This window comes from Hypanus sabinus, chromosome 21 (genome assembly GCF_030144855.1).
Source record: "Hypanus sabinus isolate sHypSab1 chromosome 21, sHypSab1.hap1, whole genome shotgun sequence".
NCBI classification, from domain to species: domain Eukaryota; kingdom Metazoa; phylum Chordata; class Chondrichthyes; order Myliobatiformes; family Dasyatidae; genus Hypanus; species Hypanus sabinus.
Window position 1 is genome coordinate 56,199,902 of NC_082726.1, and position 22,007 is coordinate 56,221,908.

The 22,007-nt window shown below is 41.0% G+C and overlaps 1 protein-coding gene across 1 annotated transcript in view; it reads left to right on the plus strand.

The window, feature by feature from the left end:
• The first annotated feature begins 12,089 nt into the window (after window positions 1–12,089).
• Window positions 12,090–22,007, plus strand: part of LOC132379255 (complexin-3-like) — a 28,498-nt gene continuing 18,580 nt past the window's right edge. Inside the window, exon 1 of the mRNA XM_059946957.1 lies at window positions 12,090–12,250. Within this exon, the coding sequence (XP_059802940.1) occupies window positions 12,090–12,250 (161 nt within the window). The remainder of the gene's footprint in view (window positions 12,251–22,007) is intronic.

Genomic DNA, 22,007 nt, shown 5'->3' on the forward strand with positions numbered 1-22,007 from the left:
ATGGAGAAACTGGGCTTATTTAGTTTTGTTGCTAATTCTGTTCTGCGTTGTTCTCTGAAGCGATGTTGGCAACGAAATGAGTGGCAACAGTTGCAGAGTGCCCCGCCAGCCCTCGACGTGTGATGGCTGTTAACGCAAAGGATGCATTTCACTCTTTCAAACGTTTCGATGTGCACATGATAAAAAAAAGTTGAACCTTGAATCTTGACAGCCAAGGACAATTGATGGCAGATAATGTGTTAATAAAATACCTTGGTTTGCACAACCAGTGGACCCACATTCAATGACTCTTCATCTCACATTCTCGATATTTATTGCTTATTTATTTATTGTTGTTTCTTCTTTTTACATTTGCACAGTTTGCTGTCTTCTGCACTCCAGTTAAAAGTCCTAGTTTGGCATTTATCGTTAATTCTGTTATGGTTACTATTCAATAGATTATTTAAGCATTCCCACAGGAATATAAATCTCAGGTTTGTATATGGTGACATTTTTGTACTTTGATAATAAATTTACTTTGTACTTTGACTATAACTGCTGGACAGATCATCCTAATGGCTCTGTAAGTAGTGAGAAAGGCAGTTTAAACCTCCCAAGCAGATTTTGGTCCAGAAAGCAATGAATGACTTTGAAGTGTTAGCTGTTTTATAGGTGAATGCAAGAGCTGTTGTGCAAGATTATTGAGGTTTGAATGCCCCGATAATCTATTTTTGGATTTGATTCAAAGAGTAGTGGGAGCAAGGTTGTCATGTAAAGTACTTCTGGTCAAGCTGGTGCTGAACTGCGATATCCGTCCAGCTCAGAGTTAAGGTTGCAGATACTGGAAATCCAGAGCAACCCGCAACAAAATTCTGGAGAAACTCAGCAGGTCAGGCAATGTCTGTGGAAATGATTACACAGTTGATGTCTTGGGCCATGGCCCTTAGGATATGCTCCCAACATATCCATAGGTTGTGTCAGTTGTTAAAGCGAACAATTCATTTTACTGAATGTTTTGATATACATGTGATAAGTAAATAAATAAACCTGAAATTGAACACCTATGCTCGGTCCACCAGTGAAAGCAGGATCTCCCAGTGGCCACACATTTTAATTCCACGTCCCATTCCCATTCTGATATGTCTATCCATGGCCTCCTCTACTGTCGAGATGAAGCCACACTAAGGTTGGAGGAACAACACCTTACATACCGGCTGGGCAGCCTCCAGCCTGATGGCATGAACATTGACTTCTCTAACTTCCATTAATGCCCCTCCTCCCCTTCTTACCCCATCCCTGACATATTTAGTTGTTTGTTTTTTTCCTCTCTCTCTCTGCCCATCACCCTGCCTGTTCTCCATCTCCCGCTGGTGCTCCCCCCCCCCCCCCACCTTTCTTTCTCCTGAGGACTCCCGTCCCATGATCCTTTCCCTTCTCCAGCTCTGTATCACTTTTGCCAATCACCTTTCCAGCTCTTAGCTTCATCCCACCCCCTCCGGTCTTCTCCTATCATTTCGCATTTCCCCCTCCCCCCACTACTTTCAAATCTTTTAGTATCTCTCCTTTCAGTTAGTCCTGACGAAGGGTCTCGGCCCGAAACGTCGACAGTGCTTCTATAGATGCTGCCTGGCCTGCTGTGTTCCGCCAGCATTTTGTGTGTGTGGTTTGAATTTCCAGCATCTGCAGATTCCCTCATGTTTAAACCTGAAATCGAAAAGGTTTTATGGAAAAAAATTAATCCCATTGTTTATTTATGTAATTGTTTTGCCATTGATAAAATTGTAAGAGACAGGTTGAAATAACTGAAAAATTTTTGAAAACCTGTTCAAAACTTACTAGTATTACTCTTAAAAAGACAAACTGAAAAATAACATAATTTCTACATAGTATTATAATTTACTATCCAAATAATGATGTGTACACCAGGTTTTTGAGGATTTCAAAATGTGTCAGCCAACTGTCTAGCTGGCAGCAAGCTGACATGAGACGATTCCTGTGTAAACATCTCTCATGTTATAAAAATGATTAAACACAAGAGAAAATCTGCAGATGCTGAAAATCCAGGCAACACACCAAATTGCTGGAGGAACTCAGCAAGCCAGACACATCTATGGAAAAAAGTACAGTTAATGTTTGGGTCTCAGCCCAAAGCGTCGACTGTACTTTTTTTCCATAGATGCTGTCTGGCCTGCTGAGTTCATCCAGCATTTTGTGTGTGTAAAAAATTGTTTGCTGTTTCATTTAGTAATAACAATAATCATTTCACATCTTTTTATTATGGGTGGTGTTTAAAGAATCAAGGGGACGCATTGTGTGCCATTTTCAGCAAAACATTGCATGTCCCATCGTGAGCACACGTGCCGTAGTTTGCCATCCTGGCAACTCTAACCGTTTCCTTTTTACTGCATGTGAAGGAATTTTCTACCTACCAATGGACTTGAGCCATTAATCTTCTGAAATATTACTGACAAGACTGATATTTACACTCAATGGCCACGTTATTAGTGTAGACCTTTACTTGATTGTTAGTGCAAATATCTAATCAACCAATCATGTGGCAGCAACTCAGTGTAAAAGCATGCAGACATGGTCAAGAGGTTCAATTGGTGTTCAGATCAAAAATCAGAATGGAGAAGAAAATGACTTTGATTGTGGACTGAATGCTGGTGCCAGACAGGGTGGTTTGAGTATCTCAGAAACTGCCGATCTCCTGGAATTTTCACATACAGAAGACTCTAGAGTTTACAGAGAATGGTACAAAAACAAAAAAAAAGTTACATGCCACCCATTCTAGAGCACTCAAATAACTCAGCTTCCAGGGTGGAATGTGAACTCGATATTATGTTATTAAGTTATACTTCTGGATTACTACTCCAGTTAGCTAACCACTATATTCCAGCTGCAGAATACTTAAAAGTCTCAATAGACCATGAGAATGTAACAATGTTATTTGAGTTACTGTTGCCTTCCTGTCAGCTTGAACTAATATGGCCATTTCCTGACCTCTCTAATTAACAAGGTGTTTTTGCTCACAGAACTGCTGCTCATTGGATGCGTTTTTGTATTCCGCACCATTCTCTGTAAACTCTACTGACTGTTGTGCATGAAAATCTCAGGAGATCAGTTTCTGAAATTCTCAAATCACTCAGACTGGCACTAACAATCATTCCACGGACAGTCACTTGGATCACATTTCTTCTTCATTCTGATATTTCATCTGAAAGACAACTGAACCTCTTGACCATGTCTACATGCTTTTATGCATTGAATTGCTGCCACATAATTGGATGATTAGATATTTCAGAATCAGATTTAATTTTACTGGCATATGCTGTGAAATTTGTTGTTTTGCAGCAGCAGTACAGTGCAATACAAAATAATCAAAGACTATAAATTACAATAGAAGTATATCCTCTCTCTCTCTCTCTCATATATAGTGTGTGTTGGAAACAGATACAATAGTAGTTTCTAAGAGGCTTTTAACCAGATACATGAATGCAGGAGGAAATGGGTCATGTGTAGACAGCAGAGATTTAGTTTAATTTGACGCCGTGTTCAGTGCAGATAATTGTGGACCACCGGACCTGTGCTGTGCTGTTGAAATTTAATTTTTAAAAAAGAATTACCATAATTTGTGGAGAAAATGTACAGCATTTTGTTCTAATGTCAAATTTCCAAAATGACTGACTCCTTATGTACTTAGGTTTATAGATTTTGTTTCATAACCTGCTATCTGCTTCCTTGTGCATGGATTTACTCAATTAAGATTTTAAACTCAAATCAAAATATTAAGATGACTCATGACTTTGAAACCTCCCATTGAGAATTTTTATGAATGATTTTGAACATTACTGTACATAAACTGAACATTCCTATAAAGTTACCCTCAAAATAAACGTCTGCCTTCTGCAGGTAATTTTAATTCAAGTATGGAATTATAATGTGGCAAATTGCTACCCATCATCTTCCTAATATCTACAAATTATAGATGATTGTAATCCTTGCCTGACTTATGAATGTTAACCTGGTGTTCTGCAGAAACCCCCTCCAGATGGGAAATTTGTATTACTGCTGAAACTGATTTGGCATTTTCTCTAATCCGTACTTTGTCCTCTAGGAAATATTAAATCTCTGAAGCTGGTGAAACACTTCCTTATACCAATTAAATTGGCAGTGCAAAAGAGAGCAAAACAAATTGAGGTAGGATTTGTGAGTTCACAGTCCACTCAGAAATCTGATGGCAGAAGGGGAGAAGCTGATTCTAAAATGTCCAAGGTGGTGGAGGTCATTGATGGGTGTTGTCTCATTGACAGTCAACACTGGTGTATCTCGAGGATGTGTGCATCACCCACTGCTCTACTCTCCATACACCCATGACTGAGTTGAAATGCCATATATAAATTTGCTGATGATATAAATATTGTTGGCAGAATTTCAGATGGTGACATGAGGGCAGACAGGAGTGAGATAGATCTGCTGGTTGAGTGGTGTTGCAGCAACAACCCTGCACTCTGCATCAGTAAAACCAAAGAACTGATTATGGACTTTGGGAAAGGTGAGATGAGGTAACTCGCACCAGTCTTCAGAGAGGGATCAGAAGTGGAAAGTGTGAGCAATTTCAAGTTGCTGAGTATCAACACCTTTGAGGATCTATCCTGGACCCAACATATCAATGCAGATACAAAGAAGACATGATAGTGGCTATATTTCATTGGAAGTTTGAGAAGATTGAGTATGTCACCAAAGATACGTGCACATTTCCACAGATGTACCATGGAGAGTATTCTAACTGGCTGCATCACTGTCTGGCATGGGGGAGGGGCCTACTGCACAGGATCAAAATAAGACACAGAGAGTTGTAATTTCTCCATCATGGGCACTAGCCTCTATAGTATTCAGGACATCTTCAAAGAGCAATGTCTTAAAAAGAAGCATCATTAGCAACTACATCACCGGGATCATGCCTTGCTCTCATTGCTACCACCAGGGAGCAGGTGCAGAAGCCTGTAAGCACACACTTGATGATTCAGGAACAGCTTCATCCTCTCTGCCATCCTATTTCTGAATGGACATTGAAACCATGAACATTACCTCACTATTTTTTAATTTTTTTATTTCTATTTTTGCACTACCTACTTAATTTAACATATATTTATATAGTAATGTACATTTTGATTATGTATTGCATTGTACTGCTACCATGAGGACAACAGATTTCACAACGTATGCTGGTGATATTAAGCCTGATTCTGATTCTGATTAAAGCATCACCTTTTTAAGATTTCCTTAATGGTGAGGAGCCTAGTTCTTATGATGGAACTGGCAGAGTTTGCAACCCTCTACTGCTTTTTCTGATCCTGGCCCCCATTTTGCTCCTTGGTGTCTTACCAAATCTTCTCAGATTTCCAATGAAATATAGCTGCTGGCATGCCCTTTTCATAATTGCATCAATATGTTGAGCCCAGGATAGAACTTTGGAGCTGTTAACACCTAAGAATTTGAAACTGCTCATGCTTTCCACTGCTGAGTCCTGATGAGGACCCATGTGTTTTCCCTCAACTTCCCCTTCCTAAAGTCCATGATCAATTCTTTGCTCTTACTGTTGTTGAGTGCAAGGGTATTGTTGCAACACCATTCAAACATCTCTTGGATCATTGCTTCAATAAACCAATGTTCAGAACCTCATTATAACAGACAGTAATTATAAATCTGCCTGGAAGGTAGCTGATTTATTTTAACAATTATTCTTCCTTTTCATTTAATTTTTTTTGTATAACAGATGATAGAAATTTCATTTAGTATGAAAGTTGGCTAATCCAGTTAAGATATGTGAAGTGCTATTCCTCTTTCCAAAATCCTGGCATCTTGAGATGAACAATCTGTGATATTGCATATTTCAAGCAGAGTGGTGTATAATGAAAGTATGCCCTAGTAAATACAAAGTGAATTTTGGTACCATTATGTCAGCCACAGTGAGAAGTGAGCAGAATTTCTGTCAGGAATGTATTCAGCATGTGCGTTCAGTTTAAACATTATCACTCCATGACTGCAGCAGCAAACACTTGTCAAATTAAAACATAGCAATTTCTCTAGCAAATGCAGTGAATGGGAGATTGAACAGGACAAGAGAAATTTGCTTCAAAATTGAATTAATCATTATTATTGGCCTGTATTCTTTCCATGTACTGAGATACATTAAAAAAATTGTTTGCGTGCTTTCCAGCAGACCAAATTGTACATATGCACATCGAGGTAGTGAAAAGGAAACAATGCAGAAAATAGTGTTACAGTTACAGAGAAAGTGTTGTGCAAACAAACAAGTGCGAAGTCAAAGTCAAATTTACTGTCAGCTTACGTATATATCATCTTGAGATTCATTTTTTTGCAGGCATTCACAGGAAAATAAACAAACTCATACGAATTTATGAAAAACTATACATATAGACAAGCAACCAATGTATACAAGAAGACAAATTGTACAAATCTATAAGTAACACTGAGAACATGAGTTGTAAAAAGTCCTTGAGAGTGAAACTGTAAGTTGAGTTGCAGTGAGTGAAGTTACCCATGCCGATTCAGGGGCATGATGGTTGTAACTGTTTCTGAATCTGGTGGTATGGGATCTAAGGGTCCTGTACCTCATGTCCAATGGTAGTAGCGATAAGAGAGCATGGCCTGGATAGTAGGAGTCCTTGATAGATGCTGCTTGCTTGTGGCTGTACTCCGTGTAAATATGCTCAATGGTGCAGAGGGCTTTGCCTGTGGTGGACTGGGCTGTATCCACCACTTTCTGTTTACTGTTCTGTTCCTAGGCATTGGTATTTCTATACTCAGTCATGATGAAACCAGACAGTCTACCCTTCACTATGCACTTACAGAAGTTTGTCAAAGTTTTTGGTGGTGTGCTGAACCTACGAACACCGGTAGTTAAAAGAAATAACTACTGTCATGGCTTCTTCATGATGCCACTTATCTGTTGGTTCCAGCAGAGAATTTGCAATATCCTTAAAGGAATCTCCAGAATGTGACTTTTTTAACCATATAATAACAGTTAAAAACTTTGAAATTAATCAACATACATGAAACGTGGTAATTATGTGTCTGAGGTCTTGCTGATGCCATCCAGTACATAATTGCCAAGATATCGAATACTGGTCCATTTAACACTTTACTAATTCATTATATTCTACTTTTAATAATATGGAGATAATCAAATCCCATTATTCTATAAATAATTATAAAAAAACGACTGGTTAATTTCTTCTTGGTATTGCTTGAGAGAGGGAGGTTGCTCAGTACCTCTGGAGGAATTGACCTTTCTCAAATTGTAATGTTCTGGATTGAATTTATTCATGTAATTTGTAGAATTAAGTTTCTAATCACATTGTTTCCCTAGGTGCTGGATCAGAAGGATATGCTTCTTTTTCCGTTAGTAACAATGTGTGAAGGTGTTTGTTCTCACTTGTGTATCATTGAATGCAGATAAATTTGGATTACATTAGGGAGGATTTGATAGAGATACACAAAATTATGATGGGTATAGATAGGATAAATGCAAGCAGGCTTTTTCTACTGAGGTTGGTGAGTTTACAACTAGAGGTCATGGGTTAAAGGTGAAAGTTTAAGCTGAACATGAGGGGAAGTATCTTTATTCAGAGAGTCATGTAAATATGGAATGAGCTGCAAATGTAAATGCTGCATGCTAGTTCAATTTCAACATTTAAGAGAGGTTAGAATTGATGGCAGGATGGTCTGAGTGCAGGTCAATGGGACCAGGCAGTTTAAATGGTTCAGCACGGACTAGATGGGTTGAAGGCCTGTTTCTGTGCTGTACTTTAAGTAACTATTACAAGGACAGCTGCCCTTCTATTGTGTGTTCATGGTATGCCAAATTTTCTAATTAGTAATATTTTTGTTGCCATTGGCTAATTTCTGAGATTAAGCCTGTTGTACTATAGTATAGAACTTTTATTTTTCTTGTAGTTTAACTTTCCTATGCATGCTTATATTTTTATATAATCTCTATATATATGTAATTGTTCAGAAGTTTTTCTAGTAATTAGGGTACAGTTGCTTCTGTAGTCAAGTAGAAGCTTCTTAGTTTTCAGTAGCATGTGTCACACTGCTTAAATCTGGCTATTTTCTAGGTTAGTTGTTATTACGGGAATTTTTGTTATCTCTAGTCTGAGTATGAGAAAACCACAGCTACTTTTTCTTTTGTCTTCCCTTTGGTCTCTTGGCTTCCCTTTCTGGTTTGTTTTTCTGGCCTTATAATATTAAATTAAAATTATTGTTAGCAGTCAGTTTTATGCTTTATTCTTCGCTTCCAAAGAATCTCTGGAACACAAAAGCTTCAGAATCCAACAAGTCACAGATGGAAAGGTGATAAAGACCATAACAACACTGTCAGAATGCGTGGAAATTTATACCTAAATTTACACTCTTGTTTGTCTGCCAGGATAAGTTGTTGCTTCATATGGCAATGAAATGTGTTGCATCTTTGACGTGGTTCAGATTTTATTTACGGATATTTATTTTCTATTCCATATGTTTGATGACTCGTGGCGGAATGGTGGAGCAGATTCGATGGGCTCAATGGTCTAATTCTGCTCCTTATGACTAGGGGATCTCATTGCAACCTTTCTAGACAGCGAACTTGGAAAAGATGTTTCCAGTAGTGGAAGGGTCTAGGACCAGAGGGCACAGCCACAGAATAGAAGATCGTCCCTTTAGAGCAGAGGTGAGCAGGAATTTATTTAGCTAGGGCATGGTGAATCGTGGAATCCATTACCACACACTGCTGTGGAGGTCGAGTCATCGGGTATAATAAAAGTGGAGATGGATTAGTAAGAATGGCAAAAGGATACGTGGAGAAGACAGGAGAATGGGGTTGAGAGAGATGATAAATCAGGCATGATGGAATGGCGGGGAGGCTCGATGGGCCGAGTGGCCTAATCCAGCTCTTTTCTCTTCTGGTCTAAACTTGAACAGTGACACCATTGCTGATGAATGAAATCCTTAATTTGGAATTGTGATCGTGCCTGATGAGTTTTAAAAATCGGTGCGGACTCGGTGCTATTTCCGTGCTCTGATATTTTTGTACAATGCACGCGGCTTTGTATTAATCATTGAAATTATTCGTCAAAGCAAGTGCGCTCCACTAACGGAACAGACTAATTCAGACCTTTCAGCCTAAGTTCCCAGTGTTAGTAAGTCATGTGCAAGACTGATAATCATCTAGTTATGTCGCTGCACACTTGCCCCTTAAAACAGACAGATGTTCTTTCAAATCCATTGAACATACCACTTAAACAGACATTTCAGAGCCCCGAGGTAAAACTGTGCAGTCTTCCGCGTGAGAGAACAAACCAAGTCCCGCCTGCCCTCTCAGGTGCGGGCTAAGGATCACACGAGCCAATTTCCAATTATGACCCAGAAGGAAATATCTCTAATATTTGCTCCTGGAGCCTCACTTAGAAAGAAGAAATTTATAAAGACAAAGCGGCCCAATCTGGATGGCGAATCGGGGCCCGGGGGATTGTTGACGCTGTTTCCGGATGTCTGTTGTGTTCAGCTTTGGCAATTGTGTTCAATTGCAACCAATTGGTACTGTTCTCGCCCCAGCTGCTGATTTAAAAAAAAATAAATACAGAAAAATAAGTAGTTAATCAATTGTAAATTGGGGTTATGAGCCCTCTTGTTAGAACAGACTTTTTAAGTTGCGTGGTTCAACCTGTAACCAGTGTTACATAGAACACTACAGCACAGTACAGGCCCTTCAGCCCAACAATAGTGTGCTGACCGTTTAACGTACTCAATCTAACCCTTCCCTCCTCCAGAGCCCGCCATTTTCTATCATCCGTGTGCATATCTAAGAGTATTAAATCTTTCCTTCAATTCCTTAAATGTCCTTACATGGTAGTAGGAAGATTATGGGCGAGTTAAGTACATACCACCAGAAATCATTTGGTAAAGTTCTGCTTTCAGTCCTACTTTTCTCATGGATTTGTCATGGAAGGATACCATTTGGGGGTGAGGTGCGTCCCCGGGCCTCTGTCGAGGTGAAAGGTCGCGGGTCAGAGAGACAGGCTCTTGATTTGGAAGCCACTTCGCCGGAGTCATTCGCAGGGGATGTGCCTAAAGATCTTACCTCCAGCAGTCTGGACAATGCCTTATTAAACCTCGAGATCAGGTCCTGTTATTTTAACAGCATTAGTTAGCCTTCAGCAATAATCAGTTTATCCACTTAAGCTGGATTTTACTCCAGGGCTGTAAACATAATCAGTGGTCAGCAAGATATCCTTTTGTATTGGGATGTATCAATATTTGTGCCCAGAGTTCAAATGGGAGATGTACTCAAATTGTTAGGCTGCTCTATTGACGGTTTTGGAGGCCAAGTCGTTGGGTATATTTAAATCAAAGGTGAATAGGTTCTTGATTAATAAAGACATCAAAGGTTATAGGGAGAAGGCAGAAGGATGGGGTTGAGTGGAAAAATAAATCAGCCGTCATCGAATGACAAAGCAGAATCAGTAGGCCAAACGGGCTAATTCTATTCAAGTTTTACGGTCTAGAGGCTGTTTTTTTGCAAGTTATATGAAAACACCACCTAAATCTCATTGAAATGGCAATTTGTTGATGCGAATTAACCATATTTTCTAAGTCAAATCATTTGCAGTCTTTTGTGGTAAATGCGATGTGTTTTATTTCTAATATTTCCGGCCGCATTTTCAGCAAAATAAATCGGTTTATCATTTCCACAAGTTTCATGGTCCAGTGGAAAAACTTACAGTTCATATGGATCATTTCTTTACAAAAGTGCGTTGAGGCAGAAGGTAAAACAAGAGTGCAGAATAAAAGGTTACCTTTACAGAGCAAAATACTGCTCATTATTTAATGTGCGCGTGGGGAGAGCTAATGGGGATGTGGGAGGATTGGTGTAGGATTAGTCACAAAGTGATGGTCGGCACAGATTTAGTGGATGGAATGGCTGGTTTCTGTGCTGTCTGACACTATGTAAACCATGCAGAAGGTGCTCTTCATTCCCGTTAGGTTGTCGTTTTTACGGTAAACATAATTGATAGCTTAACCATCGTCCAAATCGCCCATCTTCGCTATAGGTATTTGTGGCGATGTGTAGAGATTAGTAAATACCCACTGTATGTTGGATGGACGAAATAAAGTAACATCCACATCGATTACTATTTCGAGAACGCTCGTTGGGAGTGCAGTTTTTTTTTCTAAGCAGAAAAGTTTGGTTGAGATTGGATCATGTAATGGAACTTCAACGACTTTTACAGGCATAATCAAGAACTAAGATAAAAATTAATGGGTTTGGGAGCACCTACAGAGGGAGAGTACCAACATTTAACATGAAATTTAATATAAAACTTATTATGAATGGGGATAGTAACATGAAATATTTAGGGCAAATATGAGGGGGAACTTTCAGAGGGTGGAGCGAGTGCAGAATGAGCTGCCAGCAGAAATAGTGGATGCGGGTTTAATTTCAACAATTAAGAAAAGTTTGAATAGGTACATGGATGAGAGGGCCATGGACCGCGGGTCAATGGGATTAGGGAGTTCGACAAGGATTCGGTGGAGCGAAAGGCCTGTTTCTGTGCTGTAGTGTTCATGACTCTGTTTCAGGACAATGACCTTTTGCCAAAATATCGAAAAGTTCCACCAAAATATTGTGGGGGAGAGGCGTGATATAAAGAGCGAAAGGGGAGATCTGCAAGGGCGGAAGCCAGTAGCGATCGAGAGTTGAAAAGAATGACGTTACAAGTGAAGGGTACAAGGGATTAGTCTATAGGGGTGTAAATGAGAGGACACGAATTATTATCTGAAATTATCAGCATCTATTTGTTTCCTCCTGGCAGCGTGTACCTCGTGCCGAAGTCGTCAGCAGATGTAATCCGCTTTTATTAGTGGAATGGGAGCAGACTCTGGCTGTTTGAGAGGGGAGGAGGTGTGGGCTGTCCTCTGTCCATTCAGAGAAGAGAGCTGTCCACAAAGCTTGGTGCTGAAACTCCCTCCGACCCACACTGCGTTGGGCGCTGCTCCTGGGTCGTCTCGCTACTGAATCTTGCAGGCAGCAACTTCCAGCTATGGCTTTCATGGTGAAGTCTATGGTCGGGGGACAGTTGAAGAATTTGACCGGAGGACTCGGAGGCGAGGAAAAAGGAGACGGGGAGAAATCTGACGCCGCAGCTCAAGGGATGACGAGAGAGGAATTCGAAGAATACGAAAGGCAGCTGCTCGATGAAAAGTAAGTGAACTGAATTCTGGATCGCAGCCAAGGCTGTTAAGGTCCTTGTTCTATTACATTCACAAAAAAATTAAAGCGAACAGTTAAATATCTAACCTATTGGCAGGAATATCAGGGTAAAATTCATCTTAATAACGTAAATAGTTCTTCAGCTGTTTTTCAATGCAGTTCATATGATCCCAGTAGCAGGAATACATGTTTTCTTAGAAAATAAGGACTGAAAACTAATTCTAAATATTAGTTTCTGTAAAGGGTGCCTCGTTAATTATCAGTCACCATTTCATCCGTTACAATTTATGTTAAATAATAGAGAACAAAATCTTGTCTGCTAATTGGCAAATACTTTTGTACACTCGAGATTTTGAGATTCGGCGAGAGTCTTCAAATTCATTGAACTGATGTTTTCAATGTTTTCATCGTATTTTCGACCAAGAGAGTACAATTCCGTGCCAAAATTCTGTCAAAAGTTGTTCGCGTAAGCCAGTCTCGCAACTTTCTGCGCGAGATCATCAGTGGCTGGATCAGTGGAGTAGAGCTGATATGAAATGTGGTGATGTCATTGGGATATACAGGGTTCCGAGGGGAGGAGGTGACAGTGGTTGAGAGAGAAAGTGCTAATTCTACTGGTTCTACAACTAGGGTCTACATTCTCGGGGTAAACGTTGGAGATTTAGGGGAAGGAGGAGTTCCTTCGTCCCGGATGGTCGGCTCTTGGGCACATTAAGCACTTTAAAAAAATCTGTGTGTAAACTGGAAGGAACGTTGAATTGAGACACAATATTTGCTGCAATGTCGTCGAACGGCTTTGCAGATTCGAGGGCCAGAATACCCTCGGGATTCCATGCTCTTCTAAGGAACTTATTGGTAGTTTCACTACCGGCCCCGCCAAATTAGTTTTCTTTCCTTAGCAACACCTGTCGAAAATGGTGCCCCCTATCCTTAAGGAAGTTCTCAGTTTTAACCATTCCCTCTACACGAAGAAATTCTTTATAGAACATCACAACACAGCAAAGTCCTTTGGCTCACGAAGTCGTGCCAACATTTTAATATACCTTAAGATCATTTTAACCCTGCTTCCCTACACAGCCCTCCATTTGTTTTTCAATCGTCCAGGTGCCTACCTGTGAGTTTCTTATATAACTCTTGTGTATCTGCCTCTATCACCACCCCTGGTAGTGCATTCCACGCACTCACCACTCTCTGTAAAAAAAAACTTACCTCTGAACTCCCCTCTAAAGTTCCCCAATCACCTTAAAATATATCCCCTTGTGTTAGCTATTTCCGCCCTGTTGGAAATGTCCGGTTATCCACTCTATCTGTGTCTCTTATCATCTTGTACACCTCTATCATGTCACCTCTCATCCTCCCTCATTCCAAAGAGAAAATCCCTAGCTCGCTCAATCTATCCTTATACAACGTGCTCTGTAATCCAGGCATCACTTTTAACTTTCCCTCTAATACCTTTACTCGTTATTGCAAACTTCTGTCCTTTCATTCCCACTCATCTGCCAGAGGAAGCGGTGCCTTCCTTTCTGATCTACTAAACAACCTGGGAATGTGGAATTCCTCTAAAGAGAAGAAACACGGCCTCATTGTATCACTTTCTCGTCTGCACCACGAACAAGTCTCAACCATACCCTCTCTAAGATCTGCGGGTCCTTTCTGAAAACCAAGCATGGACTATAAATGTCTTCCTCTGATATATTTGTAATTGATACTTCCATTATCATTAATGAGTTCCAACTCCCAGCGTTAAAACATCGTGCTGAGACAAGCCTCATTCGTTGCCAGTGCTCCCCACTGCTGAAATATCCGAGAGTGCATAGGGGATGCTAATTGTCTGCCTGCTAACACCCTGATGTGTATGACTTGTCGCCTACTCTTAAATTCCGTTCCTATACAATTTGCAATAAAAATAACTGATGTTTCATTTCCGGTACAAAAGGCCGAACCCCCTTGATCCAAATCAACCTATGGTGCACGAAACAGTTTTGACACACCGTTTTTCTAGATATTGCAATTATTATATGCCCTCAAAATTTATCAACAATTACATGGGCCTTTCTAGCTGTTTGTGTTTAACCTTGTAACGTCAGCTTGCGTAACTATAGGTCTTATTTATTTATGCCACGGCAACGTTGAAAATAAATTCACTCCAGCTTTGTTGTGATAAAGCGCACAAACTTAAGTTATCTATACATTGTCTAGACATTAGGAAGCCCGGGAGAATAAGGGTTTCAAAAATCTCTGACCCATTTATTCTGCCTGAAAATATGACTTTCCGGAAACCTGATGGGAAGTATCAAATAGTGTTCTTAAAGGAGTGTTACGGTTATATGTGTATAATCCCTAGGATTAATGTCAGTGTTGTGGATCGACGATAACATCCATAAAAATCACGATCGGACCAGACTCGCAAAGTAACTCAGCCGAATTGAGGGCGCTCGCCATTGACCTCGGCCGAGTACGCGTGCTGGTGTACTAAAACGAATTGACAGATCACTCCTGGCGACCTGTCCCCGGGACAGGGTATGGACGAAGAAGTGCTGGATGGGATTGCTATGTGGAGCTGAGGAATGCAAAGGAGAGGACTGTGAATTTATTAAACTGCTTCCACCGTTTGCTATTACCATACGGGTTTCATTGGTGGCGAGCAACCATTCAGAAACTGGAAGGAGGTTAGAGTCATAGAATCATGCAGCACTACAGTACAGAAACCGGCCCTTCAGCCCATCTAAATCATGCCGAACTGTTATTCTGTCTAGTCCCATCGACACGCACCCGGACCTTAGCCTCCATACCTCTCCTTTTCATCTACATATTTAACTTTCTATTAAACGTTGTAATCGAACCGGCATCCAACATTTCCGCTGCAGGCAGCTTGTTCTACACTCACACCACCCTTGAGTGAAAAAGCTACCCCTCAGATTTTGTTGCTTTGATGCACTGTGTCTGCTGAAATCTTTCAAATTTCTACTTTTCCTAAGAGGAACAAGTCCAGCTATTCCAGATCTATCCAGCTCATCTCAAGATAAAAGTTGCTTAAATTGTGCTGCAGATTAATTTTCATTGCACGGTCTCGCACTAGTCTGTAAATTTCCAACCGCTGGCCGAATTCAACTGTACAATGAATAATCAACTGTAGTGTTGATGGGTGGAGAGGACTGTATGTTATGAAAACTGATCACAAGAGAACATTTAACTGTTCTGCTTTTCGGTGATGGCCAGGCCAGAAAAAAAGAGAGAGAATTGAATACAATCTCTTCCAGTTGGAAAAAGTCATTGGGATTTCCTATACTTCTCCAGGGATGATTCAAAGTAAAGCATCCCCTTATTAACCTGTTCTATTAAAGAGGAAAGTTGCATTTAACAGCAAATGAGGTTAAATGCATTTGGCGACCCGAGTCACCCCAACCACAAACTGTTCCAGCTGCTACCATTCGGGAAACGGAATCGCAGCGTAAAAGCCAGGACCAACAGACTTCGAGACAACTTCTTCCACTAGGCCATCAGACTGATCAATTCACGCTGATACAACTGTATTTCTATGTTATATTGACTGTCCTGTTGTACATACTATTTATTGCAAATTACTATCAATTGCACGCTGCACATTTAGACGGAGACGTAAGGTAAAACATTTTTACTCCTCGTGTAAAAATCCTCCTACAGAAGGATGTAAGTAATAAAGTCAACTCAATTTTGATCTAATAGGCTTGATTCTCACTGTGAAAGGCCTATTCCAGTTCATGAACGTAGCATGTTAAGGAACAAAAGCTCTTTCTCTGGCAATGATAGTGGTAGTGTTAATCATAAATGGTTAGCCAACTAAATTGTTTTATAGACCCTGCCTGAAGTCTAATACAGTAAAACGCTGAAATTCTCAACAGCTCAGCTTTTAGTTCACTCTCACAGTCTTACCTCTCACCCAGGGACCAGTTACCACCATCCCTTTCAAATTACTTGCTTTAGTGAAAGATTTATAACAACAGCATGTAGCATCCAAATATAGAGAATTGTAAGTGTATTGGATATTAATAGAAATAACAGTCAATAGTCCACTAAAGCCACAAACATTAATGGTGTTCTGCTGTGTTGGGGACATAGCAGATTTCATGTGATCTGATTTTTACTATGAAGGATTTGATTGTCCAAACATGCCTCGCTTCTACTTCTGGCGACCTTGTGCTCCACTGCATTTGTTTCCAGAGAGTGTATCTTCCCACTCAGTCCATTGTACCAGCCAATAAAGAGCTACACAGCCTAATCCCATCCTCTCGTAGTGGACCTGCAGCCTCACTGGTCATGGCTCCTCACTACACGTTCAGACACCTAAATCTGATGGGGCTCCTGACTATACCTTGGTTTCAGTCAGTGAAATCCAGATCCCAGCCTTTTGGAGTTTGCTAGGTCTCCTCACTTATCCTACTACCAATTACCTTGGGCTATAGTCCATCTACAGAGAAGAATGGCCCTTTCCTCTGCACTGCATTTGGACTCATCTTTGTATTATACTGTTTGTTGTAGAGTTGTGCACACAGCTCAGTATATCAGGGAAACTAACCGGCTCACCGTGGATTCTATCTATACCTCTTGCTGCCTCAGCAAAACATCCAAATATACAGTACACAATTCCACCCTCCCTGCATATTTTCCCTTCTCCCCTCTCTCATACAAAAGCCTGAAAGTACATACTTGCAGGCTCAAAGACAGCTTCTACCCTGATGCTTATGACAATTGAACAGTTCCTTAGTATGATAAGATGGACTCTCGACTTCACAATCTTCCTGCTCAGTTACAGTCATTGTTTCCTTCCTGCTTAACTCATCCTGGATGCCATGCTCACTGGGTTCTGAAGTAACCCCTGCTCGGCAAGCCAATCACATCCCTAGTTTGAAACAGCAAACTACTGTGTGCCAAGTGATGTGACTTGGCATAAGAGCAATACTAACCAAAGTAAAACATTCTGCAGACATAATTTAATGTCAATATTTAAATATTTTTCACTACAAAGAACATTTTACTCTAAAAGAGCTCCAGGCCTGGTGCCAGATAAATAACCTCTTCCTCATTCAGCAGGAGAAAGGAAATAGTTCTCTACTTCAGGAGAACTCACACCAACACACAGCTCTTTAAATCAGTGGCACAGCAGTGGAAACCATGAGCAGTTTCTAACTCTTGGGAGTCCACATCTTGCACAATGTTTCACGATCGCAGAACGCACCGCAAACAGTCAAGAAAGCTTACCGATGCCTCTACTTTCCGAGGAAGCTGCAGAGAGGTGCTCTATGCACATCTATACTCATGTTATTCTACAGGTGTGCAGTAGAGAGCATCCTGACATGCTGCATCACAGTGTGATACAGAACCTGCACTGAGGCAGACAGGAGGGCTCTAAAACTGTCCAATGCATCACCAGCACCAGCCTACCCAACATGAAGGACTTGTATGTATAGAAATGTGCTGGAAAAAGGCCAGCAATATCATGAAGGATTCCACCTACCCTGCTCATGGACTGTTTATCCCACTCCCATCAGGGAAAAGGCTACGCAGCATCCATGCCGGGACCATCAGATTTATAAAGTTACTTCCCCCAAGCTGTCAGGCTGATCCACTTCTCCATCCATCAACCCACCCCACGACCACCACATACACGTCACCTAGTGACACCCTTTGTATATACAATCAGCCTATGTGCAGTATATAACAATTATATTGTGTTTTATAGGATTGCTTTCATATTTACATTTATTTTGCTTTTTTATTGTGTTCTTGATATTATGTTTTTTATGTTGCATTGAATCCAAAGTAACAATCATTTTGCTCTTCTTCACACTTGTGTACTGAAGAATGACAAAAAAATCTTGAATCTTGAATTATGTTGCATAAAGTGTTTTTTTTAACCAATTTTTTTCTGCGAACTATAAAAGTTACATAATTTACATCAGTCCATTTAATACTGAATTTAAAATCTAATTTTTTTAAATGTTGCAACTTAAATGATGTTTAGTGGTCGGAAGAAAGATAACATGAACTGTTCTTTAGCTGAGCTTCATTTGAAATCTCCTGCTGTGCCGCTGCTGATATTTACAATAGGCTGTGACCTATTTGCCAATACCTATATGTAGTTTCAGATGATGATTTCCAGACATACACGTCCTCTTGGAATATCATATACGCAAACAAAATGCTGCAGGAACTCAGCTGGTCAGGCGGCATCCGCGGAGAGGAAACAGTAATCATTTCAGGTTTCAGACTCAGCATCCAGCCTGGCTCCAGGTTCCAGTGTCTGCAGTCTCTTGTGTGTCCATCACATCTATATTGTCACCTAGATGTCCTCCCTATCGATGGGAGGATGGCTGACTGGACCAATTCAAGATTTATGATTTTTCTTTATTGTTCTTCAGTATGAATGTAAAGGAAAACAAAATAATTGTTTCTTCAGATCCAATGCATCATAAGAAAACACAATGAGCACAAAAGAACACAACAGGAAACAAATAGAAAATAAATATAAATATTAAAACAATTCTATAAAACACAACATACAAGTAATTGTTGAGTGTGTCCTTAATGTATTTAACCTGTATGTAAGACTGGTTTATATACATAGATTGAATGTACGTGCATAAAGTGACAATTGGTACAAAGTGACTCTGACAGGAAATGATGAGGTGACGAGGTGACTCTTGACCAGAGGAACTCTTCTGGCTAGCAGCAGGGTACATGAAAACACAGTAGGGCAGTGACTATGTCAGTATACCCAGGGTATGAGGTGTGCAGTGTAAGTGTAAGCTTGTATTTCTGTTGATTTCAAATGCCAACATAAAGCTAAAGTTCAGCCTTGTAAAATTATATATTCAGAGGACACTAATGACACAGAAGGAGGTCATGCAGTCCTTTGTACCAGCCAATAAAAAGCTCCACAACCCAATCCCATCTTCCAGATGTGGATCTGCAGCCTCGCTGGTCAAGGTTCTCACTACGCATTCTGAAGTCACTGATATCTGATGGGGTTCCTGCCTCTACCTCATTTTCAGGCAGCGAAAATCTGGTCCCAAATGGCCACAGTCTAGCTCAGGAGATCAGGGAAACCAGTCTCCCCTCCATGGTCTATACCTCTCGTTGCCTTGATAAAGCACCAATATATGCAAAGACATTGGACATTGTCCCTTCTCCTTTCACTCATTACGCAGAAGATAGAAAAGCCTAAAAGCACGAACCACCCGGCTCAAGGACAGCTTCTACCCCACTGTTGTAAGACTATTGAACAGTCCCCTAATATAATAAATAGTCTCTTGACTTCATAATCTACCTCGTTTATGTTCTTGAACCCAATAGCTGCTGACACTGCACTTTCTCTTTTGCTGTTACACTTCATTCTGCATTCTGTTATTGTTTTACCTTGTACAGTACTACCTCACTATGCTGTGTAATGATTTGGATTGTATGATGCTGAGATGCTTCCTAGGATGCTCTGAACACATCATCAGTGATGTAAGCTGGGGTCATCAGGTGTTTCAGGGTTTTCAATGTCAGACACTCTTGTCCAGGGAACCCAGCCAGGGTTGAGAAGGGCATGGCTTGTGTCCCAACAGCACTGGACCACGGGTCACACCTCTTGATCCATAGCCACCTGGACACTCACTCAGCAGCCTCTGTGAGGGTCCTGATAGCCCCCTCATGCCAAGGGGAGAGTAGGTTCTGCACAGCAAGGAGCCAGCAAAACCTCTACACCCCACCTCTGCAGGCTCACATCGCGCCCTCCACCCCTCTAACAGCTCCTGGTATTTGGCTTTCTTGTGCTCAAATGTCTCCTCCATCCAGTCTTCCCAAGGAACTGTCAGTTCTACCAAAACCACTTCTTTGATGTTTCTGACAGAATAATCATGTCAGGCCTCAGTGATGATGGCGTGCTGAAGTCAGGGAACTTTAATTGCTTGCCAAGATCGACTTTCAGTTGCCAGCCAGATGCCATTGGCGATAAACATTATGCAAGAGAAGCTCTTCACTGTATCATGGTACATATTACAATAACAAGCCAAATCCATTTCTAGTTCCAATGCCTTTAGCTCCAAAGCAAGCAGCCCCAGCCTGTCCAATTTTTTCTTGTGTTGACATGCTGGAACTAACTAACTCTCGATGCTCATGCACATTCTCTCATACTGATGTTCTTTCACTTTCTCTGGCTCACATTCGCAGCAAACTGATTACACAGAACATTGAGCAGTACAGCACAGGTACAGTCCCTTTGGCCCATAATGTTGATGCTGACCATGATGCCCAATTAAACTAAACCTAACCACCCATGCATTCCCAGCATGTTCAAATGCCTGTCTAAATGCCTCTTAAGTACCATCACATCTGCTTCTACCATTGTCCACAGCAGCAAGCTCCAGGTGCCTATTATTGTGCAGAAACCTTACTCTGCACATCTCCTTTAACTTTCCCCCACTCATTCTAAATCCATGTCCTCTAGTATTTGACATTTCATCCCTGGGAAAGCACTAACTACCCTAGTTATGGTTGGCATCCGTCTGTCTCAAAGGACATTGGTTAAAGATGATGATCATCACAAGTCTGGGTGGAAGGTATGGAGATCCTGAGATGCCCAGTTGTCCAGATCGTCCTCTTGGCTCATCAGTGTAATCCAAAGGAAAGCTTATGAAGCAATATGTTTTGCACCAGCTTGGCTGCAGGAGCTACCGGAAGGATGTTCAATGATGTCTAGTCGCCTTAGGGGCTCCACTCTGGATTTGCTGTCTGGATGTACTCCCGTAGCCTTCTTCTCTCCTGAGGCTGCCCACAAGGCAGTGCAGCTACTTACCCATAGCTGGGGATCTTGTTCACGAGCACCAGGGTGTATCCACACGTCGGTTGACCTGTGTGCTACGTGTGCAGGGACCAGACTTCCTCCCTGTCCTCTGTATTTTAGCCCGAGTCTGAAAGGAGTTCATTTTTCCATGTGTCACCAGCGAGGAGGTGCTACATGAGGCTTGCGTTGGAGAGGCTATATACTGACAGGGAGAGACTTTTCACATTCAGCTCTCCTATTTGTGAGACTGCTAGCCAGCGGTGGAAGCTGAGAGTGAGAATAACAAGTACTACCCACTACACTATCACACTAGACATGTCACAGCATCCACATCAATAACACCTGAGCGATACCTCTTATTACATTTATGAACCTCTTTCAGGTCTCCACTTTGCCCCAGCACTTCAGAGAAAACAATCCAAGTTTCCCCAGCTTGTCCTTTCAGCTCATACTCCCTCCTCCAAGTAGCATCCTGGTGAAGATCTTTTGCAGCCTCTCCAAAGCTTCCACTTTCTTCCTGTAATGGGATTTCACAGGAGTCAGAGCAGAAGAAGTTTAGATGAAAATAAAAAATTGTCATACACTAGGTCTGAAATGGCACCTGAAGCCACTTCAGACTTCCTGAAATGCTGTAAAGACACATCTACGGGAAGCAAAACAGGGTTAATGTTTGAGGTTGAAAGTTCATCCCTTTCACCTGCAACATTTAGCTTCTCGTTCACGGTCAGCTTGATCTGCCGAGTGCTTCCAAAATTTTCTGTTTTCAGTCCAGCCAATGTAAACTATGTTGCCTTTTCAATATCTCAGCTAAAGGACAGTTTTGGTGATATATCAAATAAGGTTTATTATGTTTAAAACAGTTACTCATTGTTCTATTAGTCATATGAATAAGAAATATTACAAGGTCATATTTAAAAACAGGAGAGGGAATGAAGCCTCACT